The 12,269-nt window shown below is 60.2% G+C and overlaps 2 protein-coding genes across 2 annotated transcripts; both read left to right on the top strand.

The window, feature by feature from the left end:
• Positions 1–222: 222 nt before the first annotated feature.
• LOC132344606 (testis-specific Y-encoded protein 1-like) lies at positions 223–2,357 on the top strand (the record flags this gene model as incomplete). Its single annotated transcript, XM_059884272.1, has 6 exons — positions 223–238; positions 335–750; positions 1,550–1,627; positions 1,811–1,922; positions 2,018–2,163; positions 2,280–2,357. Coding segments are annotated over 6 exons (846 nt in total), but the record flags the coding sequence as incomplete, so codon positions are not given.
• A 5,406-nt stretch (positions 2,358–7,763) lies between these two features.
• LOC132344607 (testis-specific Y-encoded protein 1-like) lies at positions 7,764–9,896 on the top strand (the record flags this gene model as incomplete). The annotated part of the gene is made up of 6 exons (XM_059884273.1): positions 7,764–7,779; positions 7,876–8,291; positions 9,089–9,166; positions 9,350–9,461; positions 9,557–9,702; positions 9,819–9,896. Coding segments are annotated over 6 exons (846 nt in total), but the record flags the coding sequence as incomplete, so codon positions are not given.
• Between the last annotated feature and the right edge of the window lie 2,373 nt (positions 9,897–12,269).

Raw genomic sequence — 12,269 nt, forward strand, 5'->3', positions numbered from 1 at the left:
CAGCAGCCCCCGCCTTCTGACAATCCCCCTCACTCCCCGCCCCCAAAAGAGCTAGTCGGTCCCACAGGTTTACTGCAGCCTGGGCCGCCATTACGCCCCACTTGTTGTGCTCTTATGTCGCGTCCCTTCGCCTCTGCCCCAGCTCGGGGTCACCGCCAAGGCCAAGAGGAACGTGAGAGGCGGTCAGAGGAAGGCGGGAGCGTCCCGGGACCCCGCACCTTCCAAGTTGTGAGCCCAGGTACTCAGGAGGCAGGGCCCCGCCCCCACCCCCCCTCCCCCACCCCGCAGCCTGCCGTCGTGATGCAGTGCGCAGCTGGGACCTTGTCACCAGCAGTTGTCACGCCAGGCCAAGAGGCCACCCTCTTCAGGGTGGAGGCGGTGGAGGAGGGCGAGGCCCTGGTGGACGGAGACGTGGCGGGGATCGGGCGGGAGTTCCAGCTGCTTGCGGAAGACATCGTGGAGGAGGTGGAGGTTGTGGCGGATGAGGAGCAGGAACAGCGGCCCTCCCAGGAGCTAGAGGAGAAGACGGTGGAGGAGCAGGGCCAGGAAAGGCCCGGAGGCCCTTGTGAGCGCCAGGAGCTGGATGCCCTGCAGGCACTGGCCGCCCTGCAGGTAGAACTGAGCTCTGAGCGTGAGCAAAACCGCAGGGCTTACGTTCAGTTCATGCGCAAGAACCATCAGAGGAGGAAGCGTCACTTGGCTCGGAGGAGCGCCATCATCCAGGGCATCCCTGGCTTCTGGGCCAAAGCTGTATCCTTTGCGCTGCTCCTTGGGGTCCGCTGCTCAGGAGGACGAGGAAGGGGAGAAGGGGCAGGAGCAGGCGGAGGGGGTGGAGGCGAGGGCACAGGAAGGCCGCCGGAGGCCACTGAAGGAAATGCGGTCCTGGGCAATTGGCAGGCTCCAAAGGCACAGCCGAGTAGGGCCTGGGCAGGGCCACAGGTGGACGTGTCGCAGCCATGCCTTTGAGTGTCTCCTTCAGGCCTGCATCTGAGGAGGCGCAGCCCCCGAGGCCTCTAAGTCAACATTGACCAGAGACGGTACACAAGAGCAGCGTTCGCAGACAGTTATTGGTGTAAATGTGGGTGATCCCGGCACATTGCTGGGGCATGTGAGTCATTCACACACACACGCACACACGCACACGCACACGCACACACACACACACGTACACATAAACACACACACACACATACCCAAGAAGCCCTTTACTTTCAGACACGGTTTGTCACAAGGACTGCAAGTCTGACCGTATAAGCAGTGACATGCCACTACCCAGCATACACAGGTCTGGAGGAGCAGAGTAGCGGTCAGAAACAGCCCCTGCTTGGGGAATGCAGATGCACACCATCCCAAGGGGCCCAGAGCCATGAGCGTGTCTGATGGTATGGCAGGTCCTGAGGATATCAGCAGTGGCCGGGCAAGAGGCAGTGCCCGCCAAGCTCCTTGCAGATGCGTGTTCCAGTATCCTTGTTCCACCCCAGACTAGGGCTGATGCTCCTGGCTCTTCTTGGCCGGCATGTGGCCTGAATGGCTCCTTGACCTAAAGCAGATTATGAGCCACCCTCAAGTCTCCGTCCTGATCAGCGACCAAGATCAAGACTTTCTCGGCTACATGATGGACTTGAAGGTCAGTGAGGGAGACTGAGGAAGGGTGGGTATGGGACCTGGCGGGGAGTGGGAGGAACGTGTTAGCCATGTTCCTGTGCTGTGAGACTTTGGAGAGGCATCGGGGAAGCTGATCATGCCTGCCTTGGAGGCAAGCTGAGGCCCCTAGAAGCTTGCACCTTTTCCCTCCTCGCTATCCTGGCAGGTGCAGGTGCGGAGCCATCCGCCGTCCCGCTGCAAGCTGATCTTTTCCTTTCGGGACAACCCCTACTTCTTGAACTCGGTGATCATTAAGGAGTATTACCTTGACATCACTGGTAAAAGGTGGCTCCCGGGGTGATGAGTGTGGGTGTGCAAGCGTGTGGATGATGCACCTGCGGTGTCCACCCCAGTCTCCCCTGTCTGTCTGCAGGGTACAGGGCACGTCGATCCACTCCAGTCCACTGGTTCTGGGACTTTGAACGGGGAGCCCCCAGCCGCAGGCTGGACACCAGGAGCCTTAACTTTCTCAACTGGCTGTCAGGCCACAACGGCCCAGAATCGAACAGGATTGCTGAGGTGGGGTTGCTTTGGGCTTGCACACAGTTGGTGGTTGATGTTGGAGTTCTTGGCTGCTCATGGGAGGGTTGGGAGCCTGGTCAGCCCCTGGCTGACCTTGCTCGTGTTGCCTGCAGATCATCAGCGAAGACGTGTGGGACGATCCCCTGAAGTACTACCTCAGGGAGGAAGGTTCGTCCGTGAGAGACAACTGACAGAAACACATGTGGTGATGGGGTCTGGAGGTAGGCCCCGTAGGGACAGCCGAATAGTAGCTGGGGCACAGTACTTTCTTTCGCAAGTGGGGATGCTCAGGCTCATGCAAACTGGCTGCAGAGCCAGAGCCTGAGTCAAGCATGTAGCAGGTGACTTGCTGAGACTGGGGGCTGGGGGGGACTCGGTGTGTCCGAGAGCGCAGTAAGTCCCCCTCCAGTCAGCTGTGGTGGCAGCGCGAGAGTCCTAGGTGATACGACTAGAGGCAGGGTGAATTAAGTGCCTGTGTCAGAATCATCTGTCCTTGGGTCCTGCCATTCCCCCGGCGTCCTTCCTCTCACTGAGTTTGAGAATGCCTGGGCCCTTCACTTCCGCCCCTTAACCTAGGATGGCCTGTCACTGAAAGGGCGTCCTGTCCAGGGTCCCAGTGCACCTGTGCGCTGACTTTGGGATCTTGTGTGAATTTCCACATCCAATACTCTGATCTCACCAGCACCACACCTGCTGAGCTTGAAGTTGCTTCAGGGAAAATCCGGACGTCTCTGGGAGGAGGTGGACAGGGAGCCCCAAGGGCAGGACATGGTGCCTAGTGACACCATCTCCGTCATTGCTGGACACGGGTCTTCGGCTCCTGAAACCCCTGTGTTCCCTGTTTGCGTCCGTGTCCACGTGCCAAGCATGTGTGTGTGTACACGCGTGTGCTTGTGTCACCTGTCTTTATGCGGGGGTGTGTGTGTGTGTCCGGCCCAGGGCGGACGCAGAGATGAAGGCGACGGGAGAGGAGGTGACGAGCGACCAGAAGAGGAGGAACGAGGCGTCCCCAGGCTGACGGAGGCTGGTCACCGACTCTCCGCATGACCGTATCCGGGATGGGAATGAGGAAAAGATGGCCAGTGATACCTCGGACCAGCGGACCGTGGCTCGAGAAATCCGCAATTAGACCAAATCCAAAACACGCTCGCCACTTCTAACTTGTGGTTGTGTGTGCTTGGACCAGGGAGAGGGAAGTGCATGGTCTGAGGATTCCGCGAGGGCAAATCAGGTGGGGCGGGGCTTTGAAACCGCTGCCTGAGGAGCCCTCAGTCCATGGGGACGTGGGCCGGCCTCTGGAAATGGTGGGCGAGGGTACGGCTGGACCCGGGGTGGAGAGGAGGCCAAGTTCCTGTAGAGAAGAGCAGAGACCCGAAGGAGAAAGAGGCACAGATTGCCTGCTGCACTGGGGACTTGTTCCACACACGGAAGAAGGAGACCCGGGAGGGCCCTGGGCCAGTGCTGCCCAGGATCGGCCCATCGGCCCGCACGCTGTCTCCACGAGGGTGGCACACACTGGCATGATGCGAAACACAACGCAAGATGTGCTAAGCTAGGCTGTCCGTGCAAAACCCCAGGCACGCGAGGAGAGACAGGGTGTGAGCGTGGCAGACGTCCAGGCATTTCCAGCCTCCTCGGCAGGGCAGAAAGGCGAGGGAGGCGCAGGTGTGGGTGTACGTGTGCGTCCCTCTGCCGGAGTGTGCCTGTGAGGGAGGGAAGAGGGAGGAAGCAAGGACGGTGGGCTACTTGCATGTGCCAAGGGACCTCGGGAGAATGGCAGACAGGGAAGCCCCTGGGGGCGGTTGAGAGCCTGCTGGTGGATTTCAGGGCCCAGGGGCTAGGCATTAGCGGCCCTGCCAAAGACACCCCATGGGTCGTGCTCCAAGTCCTGACGTGAATTCCTTCCTTCCTCTGGGGTCTTGCCCCCGGCTGTGGGGGTGGGGGGGGGCCAGAGGGGCTAAGGGGCGCGTCTGCCCCAGACGGAGGTTTCTGGCAGCGTCGCTGGAGCAGAATCTCTGATTCTGTCGTAGGGCATCTGCACCAGATGACACTCAGAGGCACCCTGCCTTCCAGGTGACCGTCTTGGATGTCCCCGGGCCCAAGCGGGGACTGGCTTCCTTGGCATGTGGGCTGTGTAGGCAAGCAGGGATGCCTGACTGTCGGGAATTCTAGCTGGGCCTAATGAGAGCAACTGAAAGAGAGTCTTGGCATTTAGCAAAGCAGTGAGGCCCGGGTGGTACAAGGCCTCTTGGTGCCTTTGAGGTAGCAAAGCTGCTTTCTGCCCAGGGAGGCATGAGCTGTGGGCCCAGACAGGGCCGGGTGCCCAGGGCAGCATCGGTTCAGGGACTGAGTGCGTCTGGGTAGTGTTAAAGAGAAGGGACGGCGTGTAGGGTTGCCGCCTTACCTTTACGGCCTCAGGTTCCGTGCCTTGTATCGGAAGAGTGCCTGTATCCACGTGCTCCTTCTTCACAAGATTGGATCAGACCCAGGCCTGTCACAGTCTCTTGGGGCCCTTGCAGGCCCGGGCGTCTCTTTGGCCTTTTCCTGCTACAGGGAGACAGGGAGACAGGTGCACTCAGCAAGCTACACAGGTGGGAAGCACAGGGGCCTCAGTCGGAGTGTTGTGGGCCCTGACGGCTGGTGGGCTAGCAACAGGGCCACGCCATTGACAAGGAACGACCTAGATAGATGCACACGGAGAAAGCGGTTCTCCAAGTCAGCGGAGGCCAGCGCTCCTTGTTTTCTGGTTCCCTGAGGGAAGGCACAGACAATGGATCCGGCCAACGTGACTGGTACTGTGAAGCTGTCCAAGGTGATGGGAGAAGGCAGAACACAGGCGCCTGTCACTCAGCTGGCCACAGCGAGCAAATCCTGGGTCCTGCCCTTGCCCAAACCCCCGACAAATACTCCTGAGCGCACATCTCGGTTCCTGCACCGAACCAGGCCAGGTCCTGCACTTCTTCAAGCCCCCGACCGACACTCCTGGGCCAGCATCGGACTCTCAGGCTTGTTCCTGGCCTTAGTCAAGCCCCCGGAACACATTCCTGAGCCCACAACGCGCTCTGTACCCCTGAACTACGGTGTGTCCTCCCCTTGTTCAAGCCCCCAGGAAACACTACTGAGCCCGCATCTCACTCGCTGCATTGAACCTGGCTGGCTCCTTGTCTTGTTCAAGCCCCCGACAGATACTCCGGAACCCACATCTCGGTCCCTGCACTGATCCCGGCTGGGTGCTGCCCTTGTTCCCGACCCCGACAAATACTCCTGAGCCCACATCTCGGGCCCTGCACTGAATCGGGTGGGCCCTGCCCATCTTCCAGCCCCGACAAACTCTCCTGAGCCCACATCCCGGTCCCTGCACTGAAGCAGGCTGGGTGCTTCCCATGTTCAAGCCCCGACAAGCACTCCTGAGCCCACATCTCGGGCCCTGCACCGACCCAGTCTGGGTCCTGCCCTTGTTCAAGCCGCTGAACAAATACCCCTGAGCCGGCTTCTCTGTCCCTGCCGTGAACCAGGCCAGGAGCTGCACGTGTTGAAGCCACTGACCAACACTTCTGGGCCTGCCTCTGATTCTCAGGCTGGTTCCTGGCCTGAGGTAAGCCCCCAGCAAACAGTATTGAGCCCACAGCTGGCTCCCTGCTCCTGAACTCAACTAAGGTGTGTCCTCCCCTTGTTCAACCACACTCCCCCCCCCACCCCCCAGGAAACACCACTGTGCCCGCATCTCACTCGCTGCATTGAACCAGGCTGGGTCCTGCGCTTGTTCAAACCCCCGACAAATCCTCCTGAGCCCACCCCTCGGTCCCTGCACTGAACCAGGCTGGATCCTCCCTTTGTTCAAGCCCCTGACAAACACACCTGACACCACCTCTCGGTCCCGTCATCGAGCCAGGCTGGGTCCTGCCCATGATCAAGCAGCCGATAAACACTCCTTGGAGCACATCTCGGTCCCTGCACTGATCCAGGCTGGATCCTGCCCTTGTTCATCCCGACAGACACTCCCGAGGCCACAGCACAGTCCCTGCCATGACCCAGGCTGGGTCCTGCCTTTGTTCAAGCCCCCGACAAACACTCTTGAGCCCACATCTCGGTCCATGCAACTGAATCGGGTCGGCCCTGCCCATGCCCAAGCTCTTTGTAGAACGCATATATCGTGTGTCAGGACTATAGGATGGCTGGTTTAGCTTGATCCTCTTGCTGCTCCAGGCCCCACAGGCTTGAGCCACAGGGCAGGCTGGGATGTGTTCTCACATGGAGAACAGAACCACTTTGAAAGGGCCTCCATAGGGTCGATGGCAGCCGTGCATGTCTCAGACACCGGTGAGTCGTGGGACTTAACGGGGAGCTGTCCTTAGCGTCTCCCTGGCCGGCATTCGCACAAGGTTCAGGGGGGGTCCCTCATGCCAGCAGAGCGGGCCTCGTTTCTCCCTCTGCGCACAGTGTGGCCACGGCACCTCAGGCTTGTGCAGCTTTCACGTCGGCCCAGCGAGGGAGGGAGGGTCGCCCGTCCCCTTCTGCGCTTCAGCAGTGACCGCCCACTGTTGGCTTTCAAGGTCGAGAAAGCACTCTCCGAACGTGTGGACTAAAACCCTCTGAACTCCCACCGGTGAAACTCACTCAGGACGAGAAGGGCTTGCCTTCACGCCAAGGATAAGCGTCTCTTCTGAGCGCTGGTGTCCACAGAGTTGCAGACGGCAACAGCACTACTTAGAGAGACGGAGACACACAGACACCAGCGCCTGCTACACACGCGGAAGGATTGCCCAACACAGTGCTATGCCAGAAGCAAAGATACAGAGACACAGAGCGAGCGCTGTACACTAAGGCGCTGGTGTTCCCGAACAGTGGAGATCCACTGTAGCACTGTAGGTGGGGTTCTTCCCTACTCCCCTAGCATCCGGACAGCAGCAGGCTCTCTGTCCCTTGAAGAAAAGTATCCAGCCCCTTGGCACCCCTGCGTATCCCTTGGATACTCAGGGAGAGCTCTCAGTTATTGCCAGTCCCAGGGGACACAGGAGTGTGCGGTTCGGATGGCGGAGCAGGAACCCGTGCTTGGAATTTCCAGAGCCAGGTCAATGACAGCGCCTGGGGCTAGCCCGGCCACATGCAAAACCCTGTCCCTCCCTGGAGCAGAATCTGGCCACGTGGGGGCGCTGGAGCAGCACAGGAACCCCGGAAGATGCCCTCCGGTCTGGGGGCGTGTCCATAAGAGTGCCGCCCACTACCCTGTCGGCCATTGGTCTAGATTTGGGCCAGCAGTCTGTGCATGGCTCACAGCCTAGGCCCCCGCCTGTTCGCCGGATCTCCTAGGGCCCGTTCACCCCGTCCTGCGTTTCTGGCACCCCTTTCTTCGGCCTCACGCCAACACCCCCACACAGCAGCCCCCGCCTTCTGACAATCCCCCTCACTCCCCGCCCCCAAAAGAGCTAGTCGGTCCCACAGGTTTACTGCAGCCTGGGCCGCCATTACGCCCCACTTGTTGTGCTCTTATGTCGCGTCCCTTCGCCTCTGCCCCAGCTCGGGGTCACCGCCAAGGCCAAGAGGAACGTGAGAGGCGGTCAGAGGAAGGCGGGAGCGTCCCGGGACCCCGCACCTTCCAAGTTGTGAGCCCAGGTACTCAGGGGGCAGGGCCCCGCCCCCACCCCCCCTCCCCCACCCCGCAGCCTGCCGTCGTGATGCAGTGCGCAGCTGGGACCTTGTCACCAGCAGTTGTCACGCCAGGCCAAGAGGCCACCCTCTTCAGGGTGGAGGCGGTGGAGGAGGGCGAGGCCCTGGTGGACGGAGACGTGGCGGGGATCGGGCGGGAGTTCCAGCTGCTTGCGGAAGACATCGTGGAGGAGGTGGAGGTTGTGGCGGATGAGGAGCAGGAACAGCGGCCCTCCCAGGAGCTAGAGGAGAAGACGGTGGAGGAGCAGGGCCAGGAAAGGCCCGGAGGCCCTTGTGAGCGCCAGGAGCTGGATGCCCTGCAGGCACTGGCCGCCCTGCAGGTAGAACTGAGCTCTGAGCGTGAGCAAAACCGCAGGGCTTACGTTCAGTTCATGCGCAAGAACCATCAGAGGAGGAAGCGTCACTTGGCTCGGAGGAGCGCCATCATCCAGGGCATCCCTGGCTTCTGGGCCAAAGCTGTATCCTTTGCGCTGCTCCTTGGGGTCCGCTGCTCAGGAGGACGAGGAAGGGGAGAAGGGGCAGGAGCAGGCGGAGGGGGTGGAGGCGAGGGCACAGGAAGGGCGCCGGAGGCCACTGAAGGAAATGCGGTCCTGGGCAATTGGCAGGCTCCAAAGGCACAGCCGAGTAGGGCCTGGGCAGGGCCACAGGTGGACGTGTCGCAGCCATGCCTTTGAGTGTCTCCTTCAGGCCTGCATCTGAGGAGGCGCAGCCCCCGAGGCCTCTAAGTCAACATTGACCAGAGACGGTACACAAGAGCAGCGTTCGCAGACAGTTATTGGTGTAAATGTGGGTGATCCCGGCACATTGCTGGGGCATGTGAGTCATTCACACACACACGCACACACGCACACGCACACGCACACACACACACACGTACACATAAACACACACACACATACCCAAGAAGCCCTTTACTTTCAGACACGGTTTGTCACAAGGACTGCAAGTCTGACCGTATAAGCAGTGACATGCCACTACCCAGCATACACAGGTCTGGAGGAGCAGAGTAGCGGTCAGAAACAGCCCCTGCTTGGGGAATGCAGATGCACACCATCCCAAGGGGCCCAGAGCCATGAGCGTGTCTGATGGTATGGCAGGTCCTGAGGATATCAGCAGTGGCCGGGCAAGAGGCAGTGCCCGCCAAGCTCCTTGCAGATGCGTGTTCCAGTATCCTTGTTCCACCCCAGACTAGGGCTGATGCTCCTGGCTCTTCTTGGCCGGCATGTGGCCTGAATGGCTCCTTGACCTAAAGCAGATTATGAGCCACCCTCAAGTCTCCGTCCTGATCAGCGACCAAGATCAAGACTTTCTCGGCTACATGATGGACTTGAAGGTCAGTGAGGGAGACTGAGGAAGGGTGGGTATGGGACCTGGCGGGGAGTGGGAGGAACGTGTTAGCCATGTTCCTGTGCTGTGAGACTTTGGAGAGGCATCGGGGAAGCTGATCATGCCTGCCTTGGAGGCAAGCTGAGGCCCCTAGAAGCTTGCACCTTTTCCCTCCTCGCTATCCTGGCAGGTGCAGGTGCGGAGCCATCCGCCGTCCCGCTGCAAGCTGATCTTTTCCTTTCGGGACAACCCCTACTTCTTGAACTCGGTGATCATTAAGGAGTATTACCTTGACATCACTGGTAAAAGGTGGCTCCCGGGGTGATGAGTGTGGGTGTGCAAGCGTGTGGATGATGCACCTGCGGTGTCCACCCCAGTCTCCCCTGTCTGTCTGCAGGGTACAGGGCACGTCGATCCACTCCAGTCCACTGGTTCTGGGACTTTGAACGGGGAGCCCCCAGCCGCAGGCTGGACACCAGGAGCCTTAACTTTCTCAACTGGCTGTCAGGCCACAACGGCCCAGAATCGAACAGGATTGCTGAGGTGGGGTTGCTTTGGGCTTGCACACAGTTGGTGGTTGATGTTGGAGTTCTTGGCTGCTCATGGGAGGGTTGGGAGCCTGGTCAGCCCCTGGCTGACCTTGCTCGTGTTGCCTGCAGATCATCAGCGAAGACGTGTGGGACGATCCCCTGAAGTACTACCTCAGGGAGGAAGGTTCGTCCATGAGAGACAACTGACAGAAACACATGTGGTGATGGGGTCTGGAGGTAGGCCCCGTAGGGACAGCCGAATAGTAGCTGGGACACAGTACTTTCTTTTGCAAATGGGGATGCTCAGGCTCATGCAAACTGGCTGCAGAGCCAGAGCCTGAGTCAAGCATGCAGCAGGTGACTTGCTGAGACTGGGGGCTGGGGGGGACTCGGTGTGTCCGAGAGCGCAGTAAGTCCCCCTCCAGTCAGCTGTGGTGGCAGCGCGAGAGTCCTAGGTGATACGACTAGAGGCAGGGTGAATTAAGTGCCTGTGTCAGAATCATCTGTCCTTGGGTCCTGCCATTCCCCCGGCGTCCTTCCTCTCACTGAGTTTGAGAATGCCTGGGCCCTTCACTTCCGCCCCTTAACCTAGGATGGCCTGTCACTGAAAGGGCGTCCTGTCCAGGGTCCCAGTGCACCTGTGCGCTGACTTTGGGATCTTGTGTGAATTTCCACATCCAATACTCTGATCTCACCAGCACCACACCTGCTGAGCTTGAAGTTGCTTCAGGGAAAATCCGGACGTCTCTGGGAGGAGGTGGACAGGGAGCCCCAAGGGCAGGACATGGTGCCTAGTGACACCATCTCCGTCATTGCTGGACACGGGTCTTCGGCTCCTGAAACCCCTGTGTTCCCTGTTTGCGTCCGTGTCCACGTGCCAAGCATGTGTGTGTGTACACGCGTGTGCTTGTGTCACCTGTCTTTATGCGGGGGTGTGTGTGTGTGTCCGGCCCAGGGCGGACGCAGAGATGAAGGCGACGGGAGAGGAGGTGACGAGCGACCAGAAGAGGAGGCACGAGGCGTCCCCAGGCTGACGGAGGTTGGTCACCGACTCTCCGCATGACCGTATCCGGGATGGGAATGAGGAAAAGATGGCCAGTGATACCTCGGACCAGCGGACCGTGGCTCGAGAAATCCGCAATTAGACCAAATCCAAAACACGCTCGCCACTTCTAACTTGTGGTTGTGTGTGCTTGGACCAGGGAGAGGGAAGTGCATGGTCTGAGGATTCCGCGAGGGCAAATCAGGTGGGGCGGGGCTTTGAAACCGCTGCCTGAGGAGCCCTCAGTCCATGGGGACGTGGGCCGGCCTCTGGAAATGGTGGGCGAGGGTACGGCTGGACCCGGGGTGGAGAGGAGGCCAAGTTCCTGTAGAGAAGAGCAGAGACCCGAAGGAGAAAGAGGCACAGATTGCCTGCTGCACTGGGGACTTGTTCCACACACGGAAGAAGGAGACCCGGGAGGGCCCTGGGCCAGTGCTGCCCAGGATCGGCCCATCGGCCCGCACGCTGTCTCCACGAGGGTGGCACACACTGGCATGATGCGAAACACAACGCAAGATGTGCTAAGCTAGGCTGTCCGTGCAAAACCCCAGGCACGCGAGGAGAGACAGGGTGTGAGCGTGGCAGACGTCCAGGCATTTCCAGCCTCCTCGGCAGGGCAGAAAGGCGAGGGAGGCGCAGGTGTGGGTGTATGTGTGCGTCCCTCTGCCGGAGTGTGCCTGTGAGGGAGGGAAGAGGGAGGAAGCAAGGACGGTGGGCTACTTGCATGTGCCAAGGGACCTCGGGAGAATGGCAGACAGGGAAGCCCCTGGGGGCGGTTGAGAGCCTGCTGGTGGATTTCAGGGCCCAGGGGCTAGGCATTAGCGGCCCTGCCAAAGACACCCCATGGGTCGTGCTCCAAGTCCTGACATGAATTCCTTCCTTCCTCTGGGGTCTTGCCCCCGGCTGTGGGGGTGGGGGGGGGGCAGAGGGGCTCAGGGGTGCGTCTGCCCCAGACGGAGGTTTCTGGCAGCGTCGCTGGAGCAGAATCTCTGATTCTGTCGTAGGGCATCTGCACCAGATGACACTCAGAGGCACCCTGCCTTCCAGGTGACCGTCTTGGATGTCCCCGGGCCCAAGCGGGGACTGGCTTCCTTGGCATGTGGGCTGTGTAGGCAAGCAGGGATGCCTGACTGTCGGGAATTCTAGCTGGGCCTAATGAGAGCAACTGAAAGAGAGTCTTGGCATTTAGCAAAGCAGTGAGGCCCGGGTGGTACAAGGCCTCTTGGTGCCTTTGAGGTAGCAAAGCTGCTTTCTGCCCAGGGAGGCATGAGCTGTGGGCCCAGACAGGGCCGGGTGCCCAGGGCAGCATCGGTTCAGGGACTGAGTGCGTCTGGGTAGTGTTAAAGAGAAGGGACGGCGTGTAGGGTTGCCGCCTTACCTTTACGGCCTCAGGTTCCGTGCCTTGTATCGGAAGAGTGCCTGTATCCACGTGCTCCTTCTTCACAAGATTGGATCAGACCCAGGCCTGTCACAGTCTCTTGGGGCCCTTGCAGGCCCGGGCGTCTCTTTGGCCTTTTCCTGCTACAGGGAGACAGGGA

Source organism: Bos taurus, chromosome Y, assembly GCF_002263795.3.
Source record: "Bos taurus isolate L1 Dominette 01449 registration number 42190680 breed Hereford chromosome Y, ARS-UCD2.0, whole genome shotgun sequence".
In the NCBI taxonomy this organism is placed as follows: domain Eukaryota; kingdom Metazoa; phylum Chordata; class Mammalia; order Artiodactyla; family Bovidae; genus Bos; species Bos taurus.